We start from the raw sequence: 21189 nt of genomic DNA, 5'->3' as shown, positions 1-21189 counted from the left end.
GTATCGAACTAGATATACTCGGCTTCCTGCTATCCCTTATGAGACCTCTGCGAAAGTTAGTCAAATCTGCTAGAAGCAGACTTGAGCTTGACAGCAGACGAAAGTTGTCCCAAATGAGATACACTGAGACATGGAATTTTGCCCATGGGTGCGGGAACCGTGGTATCTGCTTACCAACCGGAAGACCCCGTCGTTCCATATTTGACAGGAGTCCACAACATGACGTCGCTTGTGGAGATATATGCGTGTAATTCGAATTTCTGATGCCGAAAATTGAGTCCTTCCCATGAGGTTAACAACAAATAGACAAGTCAATGCGAAAGTTGCAAAAGCGCAACTCTATCCTTGAAGTCGGTTGCTTCATGACAAGACAATCCACTAGACCACAAAATGTCATCTTCGTTTTGTCCATTTAAGCGATGTCACTGTGACAGCTTAGCAGATGCAATCTCCGAAGCAAATTGGTGGCATTGTTATCGGTAGTTAGTTCCCTCCAACTGATGAACTTGTGCCACTTGATCATTCAGTTTGTGCGGGGAGATGGCCGTTTATCTGTAGACACGAGCTATTGGCAAGGTATCATCACAGGGACGAAGACGACAAATCTGCACTGACCATATCGCGTGGTATCCGCCGATCAGAACCAACCTCGAAGATCAGAGACCTTCGATGATGAAGGACCATCCAGGTTGCAGCGCGGGATCAGAGGCGGATGTAACCCTCAGAACCAGCGATGAAACCAAAGCATTCTTGGATCGCGGTCGAGTCATAAACAACTTGAGGCGCAGTGTTGACCTTTTTGGTTAATAATTATGATCACTGTCACACGAGCAAATGAGAGGAAGTGAGTGGGCCGTAATTGGCGTCCAGCCCCCAGATTCTGAAGCATGGACTCACCATCGACAGAGAACGTGTATGCTCTGGACAAATTAGCGTTGATGATGCCTTCCAGAGATTGGCAGATGGACGGACCTTGAGTTGTAGCTTCCCATTCTGATTGCTCAATCGACGCGTGTTGGCAGAATGAAGGCAGTGAAGATGGATTGTAGAAGCTGGAATGCAGGAGATTATCGGTGTCGATCAGCGCGCTCGAAGGATTGACCCTGCAAGGCTAATTAATATTTAAATAGATTTCTCCTCCTCTGGTTTCTGATGTTGTTTTCACTCAAACCCCCTTTCCTACACATATCTCTCAAACGAAACCTCTTCGATGCCTGTGTTGTTGGATTGATTATTGTGATCATGCTCATCTCCAGCATCTGCGCCGTAGTCCTTACGGTCGCCTCGTCGGTCGCCGCTGTCAGCGTCAATCCTCTGCCGGCTCCTCGCAATATCACTTGGGCGTCATCGGGGCCCAAACGCCTTGCGGGTCATCTCACTCTGCGTACAGACCGCGGCTCCAACAGCCAGATCATTTGGCAAGGATGGGATCGCGCCTGGAAGACGATCGTCTCGCTTCAATGGGTTCCCGCTGCGACTGAGGCGCCGATCTCCTCCTTCGAGCCGTTCCCCACCGCTACGCCTTCTTCCTCGAAGAGCAAACGTGCCCCGTCCTCGCTACAATTCGTCAATGTGAAGGTTGAAGATCCCAAAGCCGATCTCCAGCACGGTGTGGACGAATCTTACACCTTGGATGTGAAGGAAGGCTCCGATACCATCCAAATCACTGCAAAGACCGTTTGGGGTGCTCTGCATGCGTTCACCACCCTTCAGCAGATCATCATCTCGGATGGGAAAGGTGGACTAATCATCGAGCAACCTGTCAGTATCCAGGATGCGCCTCTCTATCCTTATCGTGGCATCATGATCGATACTGGTCGCAATTTCATCTCCGTGAAAAAGATCCTGGAGCAGTTGGATGCCATGTCATTGTCCAAGCTGAATGTCCTGCACTGGCACTTGGATGACACGCAATCGTGGCCTGTACAGATCAACGCACATCCGGAGATGGTTAAAGATGCATACTCGGTCCGAGAGACTTACTCGCACGCTGACATCCGCCAAATTATTGCCTATGCCCGTGCCCGAGGTATCCGTGTCATCCCCGAAGTCGATATGCCCAGTCACTCGTCGTCTGGTTGGAAGCAGGCAGACCCGAAAATGGTGACTTGCGCCGATTCCTGGTGGTCCAACGACGTCTGGCAATATCATACTGCCGTTCAACCCAACCCGGGCCAGCTGGACATCATCTACGACAAGACGTACGACATCGTTCGGGATGTCTACAATGAGCTGTCGGGGGTCTTTACCGACAATTGGTTCCATGTGGGAGCTGATGAGATTCAACCCAATTGCTTCAATTTCAGTACCTATGTCCAGTCATGGTTCGCAGAAGATCCGTCGCGCACCTACAACGATCTGTCTCAGTACTGGGTGGATCATGCAGTTCCCATCTTCCGCAACGTCAGCGAGAAGCGCCGTCTGATCATGTGGGAGGATATCGTTCTCTCTCCAGAGCACGCTCACGACGTACCCAAGGACATTGTCATGCAGACCTGGAACAACGGGGTGGAATACATCCAGAATCTGACGGCCCGGGGCTACGATGTTATTGTATCGTCCGCCGACTTTTTCTATCTTGACTGTGGCTCTGGCGGATACGTCACAAACGACCCCAGGTACAACGTCCTGAGCAATCCGGATCCCAGCACACCAAACTTCAACTATGGCGGCAATGGAGGATCATGGTGCGCTCCTTACAAAACATGGCAGCGGATCTACGACTACGACTTCACGACAAATCTGACGGATGCTCAAGCCAAGCATATCATCGGTGCGACCGCGCCTCTCTGGAGCGAGCAGGTGGATGATGTAACTGTGTCGAGCAAGTTCTGGCCCCGCGCCGCAGCCCTGGCCGAGCTGGTCTGGTCTGGCAACCGCGATGCCAATGGAAAGAAGCGGACTACGCTCATGACGCAGCGTATCCTCAACTTCCGAGAGTACTTGCTCGCGAACGGCATCCAGGCCGGCAACCTGGTGCCGAAGTACTGTCTTCAGCACCCGCACGCGTGCGATCTATACTATGACCAAAGTGCCGTCGCGTAGTCCGTTGAACAACTGAGAGCGATAGCTGCTGTTAACCCATGTACATACCAACAGCCGCGCTGTCGACTGCTCTAGTCCTGCATGATCAGGATACTGAGCCTAATTGAATGAAGTCTAGCTGAATAATATCCTACTGATAAATACAGCTTCAACGGATACCCCTTGGTCATAAATAGCGTACGTGGCATATGTATGGCATCCTTGCGCAATACGCGACTGAAGTCAAGGACTTGTACCATTTCCTAAGAACATATCCGTAGGTTGTGAAGCCGCAGCCCTACTGTTTTATTAATTTACCATTGTGTCCAGTTTGATGATGCACTCTCCCTCCCCTGGGGTAGTTCACGCAGTTCGCGCATGTATGGCGTCTTTGCCAGTTGATCAGTTCTTTCCACGCAACACAGACACAACCTGCTCAAATACAGACATCAGCAATCAGTTTTCATCAATCCAAGGCTCAACAAAGGAAGATGAATGCATCTTACCATGATATCGCAGCATATGCGCCTTTATACTTCAGCTCGAATTAAGCGTTAATAATACACTGTCAATCTGACAAGCGGAGTCAACTGGATTCTATGATTTGGAAGGATGAATCTAGTTAAGTTGTGGATGCTAATATGCGGGGCATAGACAGGCTCTTGCTCAAGTCTTCCAGGCTATGTAAACAGGTTGGTGCTGGAGCTACACTGTCTACTCTAAAACTACCTAAAATCATTATCAAGATGCTCAAAACCTGCTTAGAGAATAGTATGGAAGCCCAACAAGATCTTCGTGAGAGCTGTTAGTTAATCTCTACTTTCTGATTAGGTTGAACAGTTAGTCATCCAATGGCTTTCTCCTCTTCTCTCTACAGTACTCTATGTCTTGTTGATTAAAACATCACCAACGCCCCTGAACCACAGTCCACTACCAACTACCTAAGTTGGTATAGTCAACCTCCTCAACACGATTGGTGCATATCATTTTCGCCCTACTTTGGTGGGTTCCAAGTTGGTCAACAGGGGCCTGAGATTGGGGTGCTCATTGGTGGTTAGCTTGCTGCACTGTCTGCTCCTTGCATGACAAGGTTTTCTTCCTCACATGGTTTTGTTGGTGATTGAGTTTGTCATTGTCTGGTAATCATATTAACATGAATTAAACCTGATACGCAGGACAGTGCTGGTGGGTATACTTAGGCTGTTTGTTGACCGTCATTTGAACCATTCAGAACCACCGCGTTGAGGCTCTCGCTCATTGCAATAGACGGTCTGCTCCTAGTGTGCCTTTCCGGAGTCTCCGATGGACCTGGTTCGTGTTCATTAAAATTTTTTCTGAGTGAGTGTGGATGGCCCACCAATAAAGGCGAATACTCCGTCCGGGGTCCTCGTAGGGCTGACAGGCTTGTACCTTGGTGGAAAACGCTAGTAACCGACTCGTCTGACATGACGATATGACATTTCTTGATCGCATACGAATGTATGTACATCTAATGAGGTATTAATATTCCGCGGCCAGGGCGATTATTTTCTCCTGGGTCAGAGTGTCCACTGGCTATGGTCTATCTACCCTGCACAGGATTTCGGTCATGACTTGCAATCTCGCGTCAACTGTTACACTGCATGAGCCACATCCTGCAAACTAGCAAGAAGAGTCACGAGGCTGAAAAGACCAACACTACGGAGTAGGGGGCTTTTCATCACTGATTTTAGAAGGGGCAGGGTGTCCAGGGTACCTGAGGCCAATGCGCATCTACCACACCCTGAAATTTATCTCCATACTTCACGGAGGTGCCAAATCCGTCAGGTTTCCGCAGTATCAATCAGCCTATGTACTCGCAGAATGGATGAGATGGCCTTCTCGCGCGGATCATGTCTTCTTTCGTTTCATCGTGGCCGCGCTGACACCACTCGTTGATCAGTACCCCGGAACAAGTGTCGCTGACCGATTCTTACCATGGAGATGGTTAAAAGTCTGGGGTTAAAGCACGGTGAAGAGCGTGCTCTTACCTATTTGTATTTGATGCCCAAGTCTTGATCTTGATGCAACCCATGACTGAGATGCACCAGGCTGTGCACCAAAATGGACTGCTAACTTCATCCCGTCCAGGATATCGACTCAGGAAACGTACTCAAGACTTGTAATGATTGGCTGATATCCCCCGGCCCGCAGCGTGGAGATTTCCTCTTTTCGACCTTTCTGTCTCGTTACAAATATCCGAGTCCCCGAGAAGAGCCCGTGGTTGGACTGTCCGCAGACTGCCAATCCTGACCAGAACCATGGATTTTGGCATGGACGCATATCAGTCTCGGCGTCGACAACTTGTAGTTAGAAAACGGCTGTTAAAACTGTATTCCTAGAGGCACATGTTCCCAGACTCAACTATGCGATGACTTCCACCAGATGTGTAGGTCCTTGACTGACTTGGGACCTTGGGCATACGCGATGATGGGTTAGCATTATTCCACACACTGGACTTGGGACCACCCAGGGCAACCCATCTACAATGTCGCACATTATAGAAACTTCAAACACAGTACCTAGCTAATCAGTAAGCAAAACTTCCCAGTCTCAGAGACCATTGGCGGCAACATCCTGATTCTGAAGAATGCTGGGCGTAAATTCTAGCTGTTCATTAGCCAAAATAGTGCGGAGCTTTATAGAGAGAGAAGGGGTGGATGGAGGGTACATCTAGGAGATTTGGGTGATACATAAAAGGTTAGTGGAAATTAATAGATCCCTATTAACGTTCTTCAGATTTCCCAAAGGTGTTGGGCCTGAGTGCTAGCTGTCCAGCAGCCCTATATAGCCATAGAGGGCTGCATCTAATCATGGCGTCAATCTTTCAGGATTAGGATTCCTCCATCGAACATTTCCTAATGCTAAGAAGAACCATCTTATATCAATCATAGGCTCACCTTCTAACATATATAACATTCCATGGCAGATAGCCTGGGCTGACGATCTCTCAGATTTGCAACCATTGCAATTCATCAACCCACACTTCTCAAGGACAAGATATTCATTTTTCGTATCATTCTTTGCCATCTGAAGTACAGCTTCGCACTTTTTATTGTTGCTATCTATAACACTCACCAAAGAAGTTCCCCAACTATCATATTTCTGCAACGTTGCGGGCTGGCACCCACCAAAAGACCCTGAATTATTGACGAACAATGCACTGCTGGGTGGACAAAGATGAAATACTACTATGTCTCTAGCTAAACTGCCCATTTTTATTTCACAGCTTAATATAACAATGCTTCTGTTTGGTTTAGTGTACTAAGGCTTATTATATTGGTAATAACCTTTCTCGCCAGGAAAGGGACTGACTTCTTTGCTGATAGAAGTGCTAGCTCACCATGCTTAAATGGAGGGATACGATAATGCTTATCGTCATTGTCAACATTAAAGTTTATATTGACCACAGAGCTCTAGTTTGTTTCTTGTGTAAGAGACTCTAGGGAAGAGTTGGTAGGTTTGCATAGCTAACCAGTAACAGTGCACCGGATAAGCCTACTGTTGGCTGCAACATAGAGGTAGATTGTTTTCTCTGGACATGGTATATGCGGTGGTTCTGAAGAGACATATTTTGGGACCAGGCCTGCTCGATATTTACACCAACTCAGGCATTCTACTCTGTAGACTTAAGGAGTACACATAGGGTGGTGCGTGTCGCAATAGAGGCAATGCAGCTACTGAATTGTCATCATTATATCCTGCCAGACGGGGTACGGCACAACTCGACAGCAGGATTTGTAATTATCAACAGCCAAGCTGACATTCCCAAAGTACTGAGATTAATAATTATCTCCCTGATGGTTATCATGAATTCAGTCCTTTCGAAAAGACTTTCTCAGCGGTTGTTGACAAAATGGGCAGACTATTCTAAAGTGGGTTACTTAGACGACTTTGTCAATGAGTCCGTCGGTCGGGGTTGCCGAAACTTCTTTGATCCTGCCCAGCAAGACGCACAGGACCATATCCTGCAGACCGCCAACTCCGGAGTAGTCAGGATGTCTAATCATGCAACTATGTAAGTCTGTGTCACCTGCGCACCGCCTCATTTACATCATCATCATACCCATAGTGCCTGAGTACACTCCTGGTAAGGCAGGTTGTGGAGGCTAGCGGAGTCTAGCGGAGTCAAGCAAGCAAACAAACAAAGCACGGAATTTAGCGAATACCCAAAATCTTGTCATGTGGCTCATGGCTATGAAAATCCATAGCGCACAGCGGAGACATTCCGTCAGTAGGGAGTCTGCACAGCCACTTTGTTCCTAAGGCCCACATCCAAGCCACTCTTTGGTTTGTGATCGAATGTACGGAGTACAGAAAGTTGGTACATACCGTACGGAGTGCAACCCGATGGTATCATTGTAAGGAACGGAGTAACCAATACCAACCATGATACCATACCAAAAAGCCCAGTGCTAAGGTACGGTACCAGACTATGACCCCTTTCAAGATGGCGCTTGCTCCATGGGGATAGAATCATCAATGATCGACATGGACCATCCCTCGGCCTTGCAGATGGGATTTCAGTCTCAGTTTACAACTCCCAAGCAAGAATGGAGCACGATGACGACTCCATCTTCCAGTGTGGTCTCGGTCCACGTTCACGGAAATACTGAGACAGCAGATGAATTTGATAGAAATACTCCGTGCACTACGGGGCATTGACAGTAGATACATCACAAAACTCCACTCATTGAGAATAGACCAAAGGATTGATCCGCTGGGACGGATGCAGCCCAGATACCGGTGAAATGGGAGAGCCGAGCCACTTACTCGTAAGGTATGTTGTAGTCTCAGTATCCGCAGATCACATACTGGAAAAGTGTTCCATTGCGGAAATGTTGGGTTTATTGGAGTGATTCTTAGTACATGATGAGGACATGATACTCGATCTACACTTCAGATTAGCCTGGAGCATCGGGCACGGAGTATCCTCCTGGCCAATAGAGGATAGAAACACTGAATGATAGTATTCTACTCCCTACACAGTACCAAGTAGGTAGCTTTGCAGATTTGACAGGTCAACGTACATGATTCAACCAAGACTTGAACTAGCTCAGAGCGTCATGCGCTATGGGCCAACACATTCAGGAGTCCAGGAGGTGATAAGACCTTCAGCACCCATTATCAATATGTAATAATTTTACGGTAGATCCAGCGACCACAGTAAATCAGTTTCAAGCGCATGAGCCTGATTCTCAGATGTCACATGGAACCCTTTCATGGTACAGCAGATGTCGCCCCAGGAACACTCGTATGCATGATATGATGATAGTAGTACCCCTAGGTGCTTACCATAGTAAACTTGCGGGGTCTACTGGGGACTACAGAGTAAACTATTGATTTCATGCAAGTTGATCACAAGTCACTGGGACTATTGCATTTCGATCACAGAGTTACCCGTTAGAGTGATTAAATTGATCTGAAGCTTTTAAGATCGCCAGATGTTGAATGTTAATCCGTGGTCTTTCCAACTCTGTCGACATCATGGTCGGCGCAGTCACATTTGGGATTTTCTGATGAATCCGCGGAGATAAGGTGTAATGGTCGTATCCTCCGGAGTTAGAAGATATGGTATGTATTTACGTGACTACTCATGTTTCTGGTAGGAAATGGATGGCAACCCAAGTAGCGGCCCCTTTTTGCCCGCGCTGATGACAAAGTTCTTTCCTGACCCAAAGCTTAATCGAGAGCCCAGTAACTTTGACATTTGTGGGTGATCGTGAGTCTATCTCTTGTTTACTCTCTGGATAATCATGTCCGATTCTGTAAGCCATCGAAACTGTACAAACTGATATCTTTTTCTGATATTTGGTACGCTCTTGATTAACAATGTACGTTCCCCCATATTCCGTACTCCACTGTGCATAGCTCCAAAAGTGCAAGTCCAGACCTGGACACATGACGCTTCTGGCCCCATTCCAATCTTTGCTTTGGTCCCTGCGGGACCAGAATCGAGTCGGGCACTAACGCGCTAGTTCCTTCGGTTCTGTGTGGTTTTGACAGCCACAAAAGGGGTCTCATTAAGGGGAAGTATCGAATCCAGAGCAATCTAGATTGCCGTATATGATACTTATCTTTCTTTTTGAGGGTTAGACACTGATTATGGTAAAAAAAATGTATGCCTCCAATACTCCGTAAGTTGGTAGGGATACTGGAAAAGAGACAATTTCCCCCTGAGGTCTCGTGACCTTCGTCCATCATCGTTTTACTCCACAATAGAAATAATCTATCTGAAGTATATTAGACTGCCCTACAAGCCAGTATCAACAGTGCTATGTAGCTAAGGTGGGAGCATCCGAGCTATATTTATCACATGCGACAATTGGCAGGTATCTGTCTAGAATTGAGGCTCAGCGTACATTCACCCATGGTCAATTCGGTTGCAAGGATCAACCCGATGTCAGAAACAGACTCTCGGTTTTCATCCATTCTATACAGATGGTGAGACCAAGGGATAAAATCCTACCAACTTCTCTGTACACCATATTGAAACTCCTTCCAGATTTACATCCAACAGGCATGCAACGCCCTTAAAAAAACGCTCAAGATAACAACGCATTGCACCGCATGGCAAGAATAGCTTCAATGACTGCAGATTCACCAGCAGCGTGTTCCAGACTAGAACGCTCGCTGCAGTCTCTGTTCTCGAATCTTTCCTCTGACTTGTGAGTGGCTACCAGAGGTTTTCTTCTGACAATGCAAGATGCACGCAAGAATTTGACCAGGACGAAGGCCAGGAGGCGTCGTACGAGCTACTTGTTTAATGGCATTGCAGTCGTATGACGCCCTGCTACCTGTCTATCTATAGACTGCGTTGGTAATGCGCTCTTCGTGCCCGGTAAGCACAGATTTCTGCCACGAGGAAGCAGGGGAACGTTTCAGAAAGCGACTGCTGCTTGGTTACACTGCAGGTATTCTGTAGTGCCTGCCCAAATAGGACTAGAATTCTTGGCGTATAGTTGGGGGCCGAAAGATCGATCCTACTCTCGAGTCTCGAATGGTATTATTGTTGGTTTGTTGAGATTAAAGTGACACCTGTGCACCCAATTTAAGACAAGACTGGTAACAAGCCACCTGGAAAACGGATTCCAAGATGCTCAGGGTGGGGGGCTCTAGAGAATTGGGAACTTACAAGCGATCGGCAACCTTAGCGAAGCCACATGTTTAGCTTTTCACTGCTGTACATGAAATTAGCATAGAAAAAAGCATCACATTGAGATTAGTTGACGACCAACAATCGAGTTGGAGTTCAGTTATTGAGGCTTGCAGAGGCTTGAGTCTAGATGCTGCGATTCTCAACGCCAAGATGTCATTTTTGAAATTGATGTTCTTTACTGTCAGCAGCCCATTCGGTTAATACAAGGCCATGGTACCCACTACTGGAGTAGCCATATGATCTCTTCCACTGTTAGGGATTTGAGTTTGTAAATAATGTTACAGCTGTTCTTATCTGGCACATGAAGACAGGGATGATTTGTTGGGATTTTTAGACTGCATGTTCAGCTTCTTCATTTGCTGATGCTCAAACTCTATGGTATAGGGCTGAGACAATCCTTGGCCAAGACTTCAAACTTGTCTGCAGTTTAGCTTTTGTTTGAGTTTTGCTTTGGGGAACAACAGTGAACAAGTAGACACCATCATTATTGGGACATTCAAGCATTGGCTTTTCTGCAGCATGGGAAAATCAGCATTGAACTAAATGCTAGAATACCAGTATTCGAAGCTTCGAGCTTTATTAGGTATGGCCGTTACTGCCCGTTGTAACAAACTATTTCTTGTGTACTTATAAATTAGCCCTGTCAGCAGCAGGGATATTTCCTATTCCATCATGATCAGACTGGCGACATGCATCCCCCACGTGCAAATGCCGGGGTTCGGCGATGCCGCCCTCCAATATGTATGTATCGTATCCTTTCTCTCAGACGTCAGACGCATCCCTTTGTCTGGTTGGTAATCATCAATGATTTGTTATTGATTGATTATCAATCACTGTGGGATAACTATCAGCAAACACGAAGCAAAATGTAATCGTATTTTATCCTTGTAGACTTCTGTCTTTGCGCGTGAAATAATTGGTCAACCTGCTCGCTTCAACGGCTGCTACCTAACCCTTTTGCCAGTAAAGTTGAGCGTTGCCTGTAGGGCATGTCTTAGGTAGCAGAGCCTCAAAAAATCCTTAAGTATGTTGAACATTCGTTGGGAGCTTTTCTTGGCTCATCGGAGATTACCGCATTCCTTCGTGAATTTTCGGCCGGAGACGCAAGGACTAAAAGCGAGTCAGAACGAGCAACGACGTTAACGGCCCGACAGTCGATGCCAGAAAGCGCCACAGCATACTTCACAAGGCAGGCGCCTATTTCAGAAAGTTTGGTGCCCCGAATTTTCTTCGTTCTCACCGTGATGTTTCGGTCAGGAGAAAGTGCCTTTTCCATGACAACAAGCAGGCGAACAATATAATCGCTTTAGAATAATAGTAGAAGCATTGGTTAATTCTAGGAGACTACGGAGTACTCAACCAGAATCACGGAGTCATGATTATGCTGGCATGCCATGCAGTACTGTGGATATCCCGCCTCATCCATCGTGCATGATACCATCATTGTGCATCAGAGATCAGCAGTCGGGACAGACGGAAACGGGGAAAACAAAACAGACTTTTCAGAGGGAGTATGTTGCGGTGTAAAAACAGGTTGCTGCGCCTCAATTCGCTTATAAAACCATGGATCTGCCAATGGAAATCCCGGTAGATCTGTTTCCTGAAGTATCATTGGACCATCTAGTGTGGCTCGACCAAGGTGTGGCGCTCAGGCTATTTTGGAGTGCTTTCCTCACCGATCTCAAATGTTTCGTCATGTCACGTTCCGGAGAAGAGCGTCCATGTAACATTCACATTCCTTCTGGGATCTGGGATTGACTTGACCAATGCCCCGTTTGAGGTTTCGTGCATCTTTATACTTCTCTACCACAATCACAGTAAACGACACAAGTTGGGGTACTCCATACTGCATCATCATGACCAAATTTCCACCAGACACACAAACTACCTACCAGATACGGTACCCACCCCCTTGCCTGTAAATGCGATATTTAGTTGGTGAGAGATCAGATATTTTGCCCAATGTAGTCAGTGATAGTTCTACGCAATCAGCTGCAAGCCCTCGACTGGACTGGCTCTTGGCAATACCTACCCGACTCGAAGCACACATGGCGTACAGGTATAGCACCAACCTGGTCGTTCATAAGTTGATTGACTCGCAAGTCTACTCCGTAGTGTACGGAAATTTGAATACGAAGTATTATTGAAACAGGCCGGCGCTAAGGCTCAGCCTTGTAGGTACCTTGGGCACACTAAAGTCGACACCATTCCAAAGTTTACCAACGCCAACGCCGGGCACACAAACTTTGAATTTCTTTCCAAATGACTAGTACGCTCATCCATGTCGACACAAAATCTTCGAGGCAACACTCGCAGTGACATTATTAGCTTCAAGCAGAAAGATTCGTCCACGTCAAAACGAAGCACAGGGCGGCGGGTTCTTCCCGTCCGTGCCAGTTCAGGCTTCTGATTGGACTGTCCTCCTTGAACATAATTTGCCTGTCATAAATATGAGCCAATCGATTAGGCGAAACTCATATGCACGTTCCTCGAAATGGCTGGGGTCGTGGGGCTGGGCTATCTAAGATCGTCAACAAAGCCCCAGAACCAAAAAAAGGAGCTAACTGGTGTTCGGAAACTTGCGGCCATGGTTCAAGATCTAGAGTTTACTACTTCCCGTGTCTCCTCAGGAATGAAGATGATCTGTACCGGACTGACGGGACAGTTGGATGAGGCTTTGCCAGACTGTCAATTTGCCAAGCAGATATGCCAATCAATGATGGTATTTCTGAAAGTCTTCATTAATCGTCCGGTTGCCATTAAATATCGATATTACTTGTAATCCACGAGTTCATATACCCACCCCGTACATTGGATTGTGAGTATTTATGAGTAAGGTACTGTGTGGAACAGCAGAACCACTTTATCTTAAATGACTTATCCTTACTAGAATTTACCCCATTGTCCGTCCCCATAGGTCTTCATGATACCCCTCGTTTTGCAACTTCCTGGGAGAGAATTTTGCCCACCATCTCGTCTCCAAATCACGATCATACAGAAAGATAAGGAAATATAATGAGAAGACTGAGCGGAAGCATAATAAACAAAGTTTTCTGGAGAGTTAGACGAGAGATTGCTTGATTACTGTACTTCGTAGTCTGTATTCGTACGAGGTACGATGTAAGTACAATCCCCGTCCGTCTGACAGTGCCAAGTCAATTGTACACGGACTTGCCGATGACATCTGTATCCACAAATGTCAAGCATGCATGCCTAGTGCGAATGGACACGGGGTTCCCGATACACAAGAATGATGGACATTGACCAGGGAAATTGTACCATTAATCCTTTAAGGTAAGTACATACATATCTTCCGATAATTATTAATAAGTTCAATTCCTACAAGTCTAAAGATAACCCGCGTAAGAAAGCACCTACCATGGTGACCTAAGCTGTAACAAGGAACCATATCAACAGTCCTGAGAATCTCAGTCACAGCGCATAAAACCATCGCCTACAGGCCCATGAAGCTGGAGATAAAACAATGTAAATCTAAAATAAAAAATGGTACCAAGACCCTGCTTGACCATGATCTCCACTTCCCCTGTTCCCCCTAGCTCTCTCTGTCTTAATAGTAAGGTATCTGACAAGATGAACAAATAATACATTTATAGTTTTTGAATTTTAATTTTATTATTTTGCCCGACTCTTGGTTTTGTAGAATTACAATTAATACACTACGGGCGGTATTATCGTCATCTACCACCCCGGTCAGTCTCAATGCACACCAGATGATCCCCTGTCTCCTGCTGCGCATTTCACCTCCAGTAGTCTGGATGGGCTTGACTTAGTGCTGTTAGTTTCCTTAGTCTTAGTTCATCCAGTTCATAGTAGTTTAGTTCACTTAATCTGTCTAGTCAGAATCCACTCTAGTGATTTAGTCCGGTCCCACTGCAAGCCCAGAATGAGGTACACTTTCTCTCGTAGGGCCAGCAATCATATAACATTTAACACTTGCTCTCCCTCCCTCCCCTCTGTTAAATTCTTCATCCTACATAAGACTCATCCTACCTCGAGGAACATTAGATCCTGACAAGTAGTGATAAAAGAAGCGCTCATACAAGACAGCACCTTGTCCTCCTCCTTCCCTTGATTTCACCTGTCTCCTGCCACATACTTCACACTCCTCACGGACTTGACCGTGTAGGTCCACTGACTTGCACCTAATTGCCTTACTTGTGACTGTTATTCTCTTATATACACTTTTTTCATCCAAAATTGAGGAGCGAAGTAATTCAAAATCGAATTCTGCCTCGATTGTCCTGCATGTCGCGAGCTTCTTGTTCTCTGAACAGTACCCAGTCCCTCTGCGACTCGATCAAAGACCTCGAAATACTTGTCGCCTAAATTGAAAGATCGTCCTGTGCACTTCCCCTTACATCGCGCAGGTGACTATCAGCTCGTTGACCGAGGTTCACGTTCTCTGTTGAGCGACCTTTTCTTCAGGTATGCTCGCATTTCCCATCAGCATCGATTTCCTTTAGCGATCTACCAAGCTTGCTGCAACATCACAATGAAGGAATATGATGATTGATAACCAACCTCTTTCAGATTCTCCGCCTCGATCTCCTTATTGGAACGCAGACCTTGTCTTTTACCGAATGGTGGGGACTAGCACAGTCGACTATCGAGCTTAGGACGTCTGCATGCAGAGCCCAGGAGAACATTCCGACTTCGTTCTATACCCTACATTAGCGCACAAAGAAGCCATCATGTTGGCATTGGACTCGTCACGTCAACAACAAACATCATACTTTCAGGACGTTCATATGGACCCAGCATTGGTCGATCCGTTCGGATTCCAGATGGATAACCTCGGCGGGTTTGGGCAGACTTCTGGTCCAACTAGCGCACCAACATCTTATTACGGAACATCACCTGTTTATGCTGACTCTCAGCTTGAGCCAAAAACTTCCGCTTTCCCGCCCATGCCTCCTACTCCCCCATCCCTTCCCGTACCCTATTCCACAGAGCCTTATATGTCGGGCCTCTCTAGTGCATCCGGACCCTCCATCGCAAGCGCATCATCATCAGCGATCGGTTCGCCATACTCCTGTACAGCACACACCTTCCCGGAGAGCTGGGTCGATACCAACCACGGTATCGGCCTTCCTGCAGCCGTTATGGATGAGTTCTTTCCCAATGAGTTTATGGGAAGCTCGTTAGAAGCGGACCATACGTATCAAAGAAAAGGCCCAGACGACTTTGTTGGTGAGTACCATGAGCTTGCATCCCGCTTTGTTATTAAAGCAGATTCCTATGCTGCCTTTCGACCGTCAAATTGCCGAGCCCTTTGAAATGCTGACTAGTGGCCAACAGATCCTTCCTTGATACAGCCAGTACACCAGTATCCAAACTACTCAACTCCTATTATCTCATTTCCAGAACACTCGAACTTCTCAGCCAATTGTGGATTTTTTCTTCAGTCTCCCGACCAATCTCACCTCCCCGTTGCCGAGAACTACTCTGCAGATCACCTTTCACAAACAGGACTGGCAGTCTCTTCCCCTATGCCGAACTCTGGCCCCCACTCGCGCTCTGTTTCGATCTATGACCGGAGGTCATCCATTTCATCCACCAATTCCCGTCGATCTCAACTAAGTCCAGCTGCGAGCGTCGCAGACTTTGATGAAGAGAGCAAGGAGAAAGGACGCTGTCCTCATCCCGATTGTGGAAGAGTCTTCAAGGACCTGAAAGCTCATATGCTCACGCATCAATCAGAACGACCCGAGAAGTGCCCCATCGTTACGTGCGAATACCACGTCAAGGGATTCGCTCGTAAATATGACAAGAACAGACACACGCTCACCCATTACAAGGGAACCATGGTGTGTGGATTCTGTCCAGGTTCTGGATCACCTGCAGAGAAAAGCTTCAACAGAGCGGATGTCTTTAAGCGTCATTTGACCTCCGTGCATGGCGTTGAGCAAACACCACCCAACTGTCGCAAGAGGAGTCCTGGTGCATCTTCTGTCAAGAAGGTTTCGGATTATTGCCAGGATGCCACTGGCAAATGCTCAACTTGCTCTGCCACCTTCAGCAACGCACAGGACTTTTACGAGCATCTTGATGATTGTGTTCTCCGGGTTGTGCAACAAGTAGAACCTAGCGAGGTTATTAACCAGCAACGGCTGGCAGAAGTGGACTGCGATGAGGAGGTCAAGAAGACCATGGAGAAGCACAAGCTTCTCGATGCCGCCGGTGACGTCGACGATGAACCTGAGGAAGATGACGACGATTATAACGAACTCAATCTTCAGCTGCGATCAAGCAAAGGTGCATTCAAGTCAAACAAAGCGAATTCGAGCTTAGGATCTCGTCCCATCATGGGTAACCACAACGCTGTTACCAAGAATGGCAAGGCCCGCGCAACTATTTCGAAGAGGCGCAACAACCGCGATCGCTACCCTCCTTCCTGGGGCTGCCCCAGTAGCAGCATGAAGACGAAAAAGCGCGTCTTGTGCGTCTTCGACGGCCAGCGCCGTCTGTGGAAAGATGAAATGATGCTCGACAATGAGTTCGAAGTACGGCTGAAGCTACCCGGAGGAGCTGGTGATGGTACGAACCGGGAAGCATATATAACTGACCTGGATGTCGAGACTTTAAAACGTGCTGAAGGCGTGTTGAGCGCCAACGAGGATGAAAAGGGTCCCTGGTTAGAGGGACCGGCAACCCATTTCATGGGACAGCCAGCAAAGATGTTGCCTGCACTTTCTCATACTCACGAAGATGTTGATATCGATGACTTGATGTCATGAATGCGGCCGCCTTCCCTCGATCGTGCCTTGTTTTCTCTCTTCGCCCTTGCGTTTTTGTTGGATACCTCTGTGTTTTGCATATGCTGCATCATGAATGGCGAAATCTGTGTGCTATATACCGGATATGATACCACTTCCTATTCTATCTGCTTTGATGTATGACTTCTACGTTTCATTTGTCAGCCTGTGTGCTTCTTGGCTAAGTCATGGTGTCATGGGAAACGGGAAACATTCTGGTACCAGACAAAAAGCTCCATCTTCTACTTTCCATATATAGTATCTGCTCTGCTAGACAGAGATGAATTCGACGCGTTCTTTCCGCATTATTTCATATGAAAATGGTAGGGTAATTTCTTGACTACCTAGCCTTCGGCTCAGTGCGGCTGCAGCTGAAAAGTATCAAGAGTATTAAAATGCGATAATCTTGGCCTTATCCGCACGTACAGCTGGTAGCCGTACAAGACTTATACATAGATTGTCTTCTAAGATGCTGTTGCCGGTTGTCAAGGGTGAATGGGTGATGAGTGCATTTGATGTCATTGTGTTGGTTCATGTTGATTCGGATTCCCCGCAGATGCCAGGCCAGGTTCTGCTCCGCAATCTCCGAAGCCATAGAGCCAACAACCATTTCATTCTCTTTCTTTCGGTCCCTTCAGGAACCGAGTCAATTGCAAAGAGATCAACCCAGACGTCCACCAACATGCAATTGGGCTTAAGGGAGAGTCTCCCTGCTCTGGTAGCCAAGCGTTTCACTGCAGCCAAGGAAAATGGCCACCTGATATTCTCACATACTCATCTCTCCATAATCAACTCTGGAGGAATCGCGGTAGGCTGTGTGCTCTTTCAATTCCCTCCAAGGTGATATAGCTATCTTTGAACTTACAGTGCTAACCGCGGCGTTTTTTAAGTATCAACTTCGTTACTGCCCAGCTCTCGCAAACAAACCCTCAGGCGCTCCTAAATCCGACAAGGACTGGCCAGGTCCTAAGCCCGATCCTTTCGAGAATCCCTCGACAGACCTTTTGATCGCTCAGATTCCTCAGGAAAACCCAAAATATACGCTTGTCTTGAACAAATTTCCCGTCATACCTAATCACTTCATCCTCGCGACCAAGACCTGGAAGTCTCAAACCGATATTCTCGAGAAGGAGGACCTGGACGCTGCTTATGCCTGCATCAAAGCTTGGAGGGATAACCAGACTGAACAGGGAGACTCGGGGTCAAACAGACTATTTGCTTTCTTCAATTCCGGGGACGAGAGTGGCGCGAGTCAGCCCCATAGGCATTTGCAGTTCTTGCCAGTGGAAGACATGTCTCAGGGTGACTCGGGAAACTGGCAGCCTCTCATTGACACGATTTCATCCCAGTGGGTAGGCCCCGACTCGGAGTACCGACGCTTGAGCCAAATACCCTTCGCCCATTTTGCACTACCGCTGCCACCGAACCCAACGGCAGATACCCTGCATGCGATCTATTTATCTTTGTACAGAGTAGCGCTCTGGACTGCGAAGGGAAGCCTGGAGGACCATTCGCGAGTGACAGATGGCCCTGCGGCAATCAGCTACAACTTAGCTATGACCGAGTCGATGATGATGATTTGCCCTAGAAGATGTGAAGCTGCTCGTATACCTGTCGACCCAAGTGCTTTACCAAATGTCCAGGAACCTGGCGTCGTGGCCCTGAACGGCACGATCCTAGCCGGAACGCTTATGGTCAAAGCTGAGGCCGAGTGGAATGAGCTTCGGCGCAATCCGGATACGTTGGCGGGCATACTCGCGTCTGTCGGCTATCCCCAGCCAGACTCTTGTGGACTCGCTTTGTTATGACGATCATTGGCGTGGTCTCCTCAGTCCTGATAGAGAGGATGTATATAGCATTGTCGCTTCAAGACGCTATGTCTTTTGCATTGTATGGGAGTTGACGACACAGTACATATGACACAGCATTCAGAAATCTCTCTACTCTTTTGAAGCCCAAGACAAGCGACTAAGTTCGCTAAACAGTGTCCCGCCAAGGACAAAGGAGAAGCACAAGGAATATCAAGACGGGAGCAATGGGAAAATAACGCTGACAAACTCTAAGACTTGGTGTCCAGAACGCCACCTAGATCATATCTTAACATTGTGCACTTCACACCACTTCTTCTTGCAGGTCGCATTCCCGAAATGATACGAACCTCCACGAGTCCATATATACTGAGCGACCTTCTTCCAAGACACTCTGGGCGGCAAGCCGACACCTCTCGGTCGACACGACGGTGCAAATGCATTAGAGGTCTGCTTCCCAGGTCCCGAACAGGCGTTGACTGCTTTGCAGAGCAGTTCGATCTGCGCTGGGCATCAGCTGAGAACGAAAGGGACACTTGGCTTTCTGTCACTCACATCTTTGTCTTTCCACTGGGGTTTCCTCACCCTCTGCTCCTTAGACTTTGTGAGGGTCCGGAATCTGCCACGGAGGGTTGATTCGGCTTCTTCAAATCCTCCGAGCCTCTTGATATCCTTGTATGACAATCCGCGGCGTTTGCATTCTATCAAGAATGCATTTCGGACTTCATTGTGGCATGAGATTGACCTAGTGCTTTTTCGTCCTTGATGGGTTAGGGCGCCGTCGCTCGCAGATTCCAAGTGCACAGATTGCATGATTTCATGGCGGTGCTGAGGGTACGTGAGGTTGGCGTTGGTATATGTCAATTGGCAATGCCCATCGTCGACTGCACTCCGGTCATTGGCGCTTGTTGAGTTGTATTCATGAGGTGTGAAGGGGTAGAGCACAGATGGTGGTTGCTGAGAGTAGTGCTGGCTGCAGTCTACAGAAGGTAGACCATGGCAGGCGTCCAGTGTGGGGTTACGAGGAATCTCTGCAACCCGGCCGCCGTGATGACGCAGTTGAGAAAAGCAGTTGTTCTGGAGCTCAAATCCCAGAGTCTGCATCTCCCATGGCACCATCTGTCCGTCCCTGGACCAGTGGATAGGGGTGCTGCCACTGCATGTGTTGGCCATAGGATTATAAGGATAGTTGGTTGTAGCCACAGAGCTACCTGGCGAGCTTTGGTCGTGGAATATCATAGCGCCTTCGATGTGACCGTAAGGACGGTGCACTTTGCGGAGACCGCCCTTGAACGAGTCCGGTAGACTCTCTCGCGAGACAGAAGGTGGAATTGTATGTGATGTGGCGTTCGTCTCTGAGGACGAACCGAAGGGGTCCGCCGCCATGTACAGACTCGGCCTAGGAATGGAGTGCATTAGGCCGCAATGATAATTGTCGGACTTGGCCACTTCATCACGGAAATCACTGTCCTGTATGGCAACATCGAGCTTGAGTTCGTCATGCTGTTCACTATTTTCAGGGCCAGTGATGCCTTTCTCAGGCTGTGTAGGTCGATGCAAAGTTTGGATATTGGCGGGGCAAGTACAGTACTCTGGAGCAAGTCCGTGCCCGGATTCAAAAGAAGTGAGCATATCTGACCATGAGCAAACGTTTGGTTCCATCGTTTGTTCGTCAGCCATTGGCAATTTGTTTGAGGTGTCAACTGTAGCTTCGGACAGTCCTTCAGTGACCCCGGTGCAGTGGTTTGTCCAGGCCTGATCATAGTTGATCATTTTTCTAGCGCACAGCTCAGACTGCTGATCGCAAAGCTTTGTCTGGGACAGATATTCACGGTTCCCAGAAAGGTAACTGGCAGGTTCGGTATCAATAGAATCGGGGTTCTTCTTGAAGATCAAACATGTTTTGGAGTGATCCGGACTGACAAGCATGCGGAGCATCGCTTTAAGAGAGGCCATATTGCCCTTCCTATTACCTAGTTCACCGCTCCTGTCGTCTATGGCCGTTGTAGATGGCGGGTGAAGCACGTGCATGGGAAGTTTTACTGGCGGACTATGCGCGTTGTTGGGGTTGACGGGACACCTGCAGGGCACATGTGGACACTGAGCATGACAAGATCCATATGGAGAGGTTTCACCTGCCATAGGGCATGAGTGACGTACCGACGATCTCCGACTGGGCACCACACGCGCTGTATGTGCGTCCGCTTCTTTTCAAGTGCAAATGTCTTAGCTGTTGGTGGCGCTCTGCTCTGAGCACCAAGAAAGGAAAGAGAAGGAAGGCGAGAGAATGAAAGAATGCAGCAGATGCTGTTGAAGGAAGATATGCCGGTGTGAGGACAACTCTCGCTACGAGGGTTGATAGAAGCAGAGCCGATTGTTCATGGGAGAGATGCACAAGTTCGAG

The 21189-nt window shown here is 47.7% G+C and overlaps 4 protein-coding genes across 4 annotated transcripts; 3 read left to right on the top strand and 1 right to left on the bottom strand.

The window, feature by feature from the left end:
- Positions 1 to 1242: 1242 nt before the first annotated feature.
- On the top strand, positions 1243 to 3045 carry AFUA_8G05020 (beta-N-acetylhexosaminidase; the record flags this gene model as incomplete). Its single annotated transcript, XM_742214.1, has 1 exon — positions 1243 to 3045. The coding sequence occupies one exon, from the start codon at positions 1243 to 1245 to the stop codon at positions 3043 to 3045; it is 1803 nt and encodes a 600-aa protein (XP_747307.1).
- Positions 3046 to 14136: 11091 nt separating this feature from the next.
- zfpA (uncharacterized protein) lies at positions 14137 to 17282 on the top strand. The gene is made up of 3 exons (XM_077805316.1): positions 14137 to 14647; positions 14753 to 15412; positions 15521 to 17282. Exons 2-3 carry the CDS (start codon positions 14848 to 14850, stop codon positions 16957 to 16959), a joined length of 2004 nt encoding a protein of 667 aa, XP_077661443.1. The 5' UTR covers positions 14137 to 14647; positions 14753 to 14847; the 3' UTR covers positions 16960 to 17282.
- Positions 17283 to 17385: 103 nt separating this feature from the next.
- AFUA_8G05000 (uncharacterized protein) lies at positions 17386 to 18785 on the top strand (the record flags this gene model as incomplete). The annotated part of the gene is made up of 2 exons (XM_077805315.1): positions 17386 to 17785; positions 17868 to 18785. Exons 1-2 carry the CDS (start codon positions 17447 to 17449, stop codon positions 18783 to 18785), a joined length of 1257 nt encoding a protein of 418 aa, XP_077661442.1. The 5' UTR covers positions 17386 to 17446.
- A 513-nt stretch (positions 18786 to 19298) lies between these two features.
- Positions 19299 to 20927, bottom strand: AFUA_8G04990 (uncharacterized protein; the record flags this gene model as incomplete). The annotated part of the gene is made up of 1 exon (XM_742211.1): positions 19299 to 20927. The coding sequence occupies one exon, from the start codon at positions 20925 to 20927 to the stop codon at positions 19299 to 19301; it is 1629 nt and encodes a 542-aa protein (XP_747304.1).
- Positions 20928 to 21189: the final 262 nt, after the last annotated feature.

This window comes from Aspergillus fumigatus, chromosome 8 (genome assembly GCF_000002655.1).
Source record: "Aspergillus fumigatus Af293 chromosome 8, whole genome shotgun sequence".
NCBI classification, from domain to species: Eukaryota; Fungi; Ascomycota; class Eurotiomycetes; order Eurotiales; family Aspergillaceae; genus Aspergillus; species Aspergillus fumigatus.
The sequence above is the reverse complement of the archived record's forward strand: the minus strand, read 5'-3'. Positions and strand labels throughout refer to the sequence as shown.

Bases quoted from the DNA above. Each gene is read 5' to 3' on its own strand.
- zfpA (XM_077805316.1), top strand. From the start codon at position 14,848: ATGCAGAGCCCAGGAGAACATTCCGACTTCGTTCTATACCCTACATTA. The intron at 15,413-15,520 runs GTGAGTACCATG...AGTGGCCAACAG, and splicing joins AGGCCCAGACGACTTTGTTG to ATCCTTCCTTGATACAGCCA.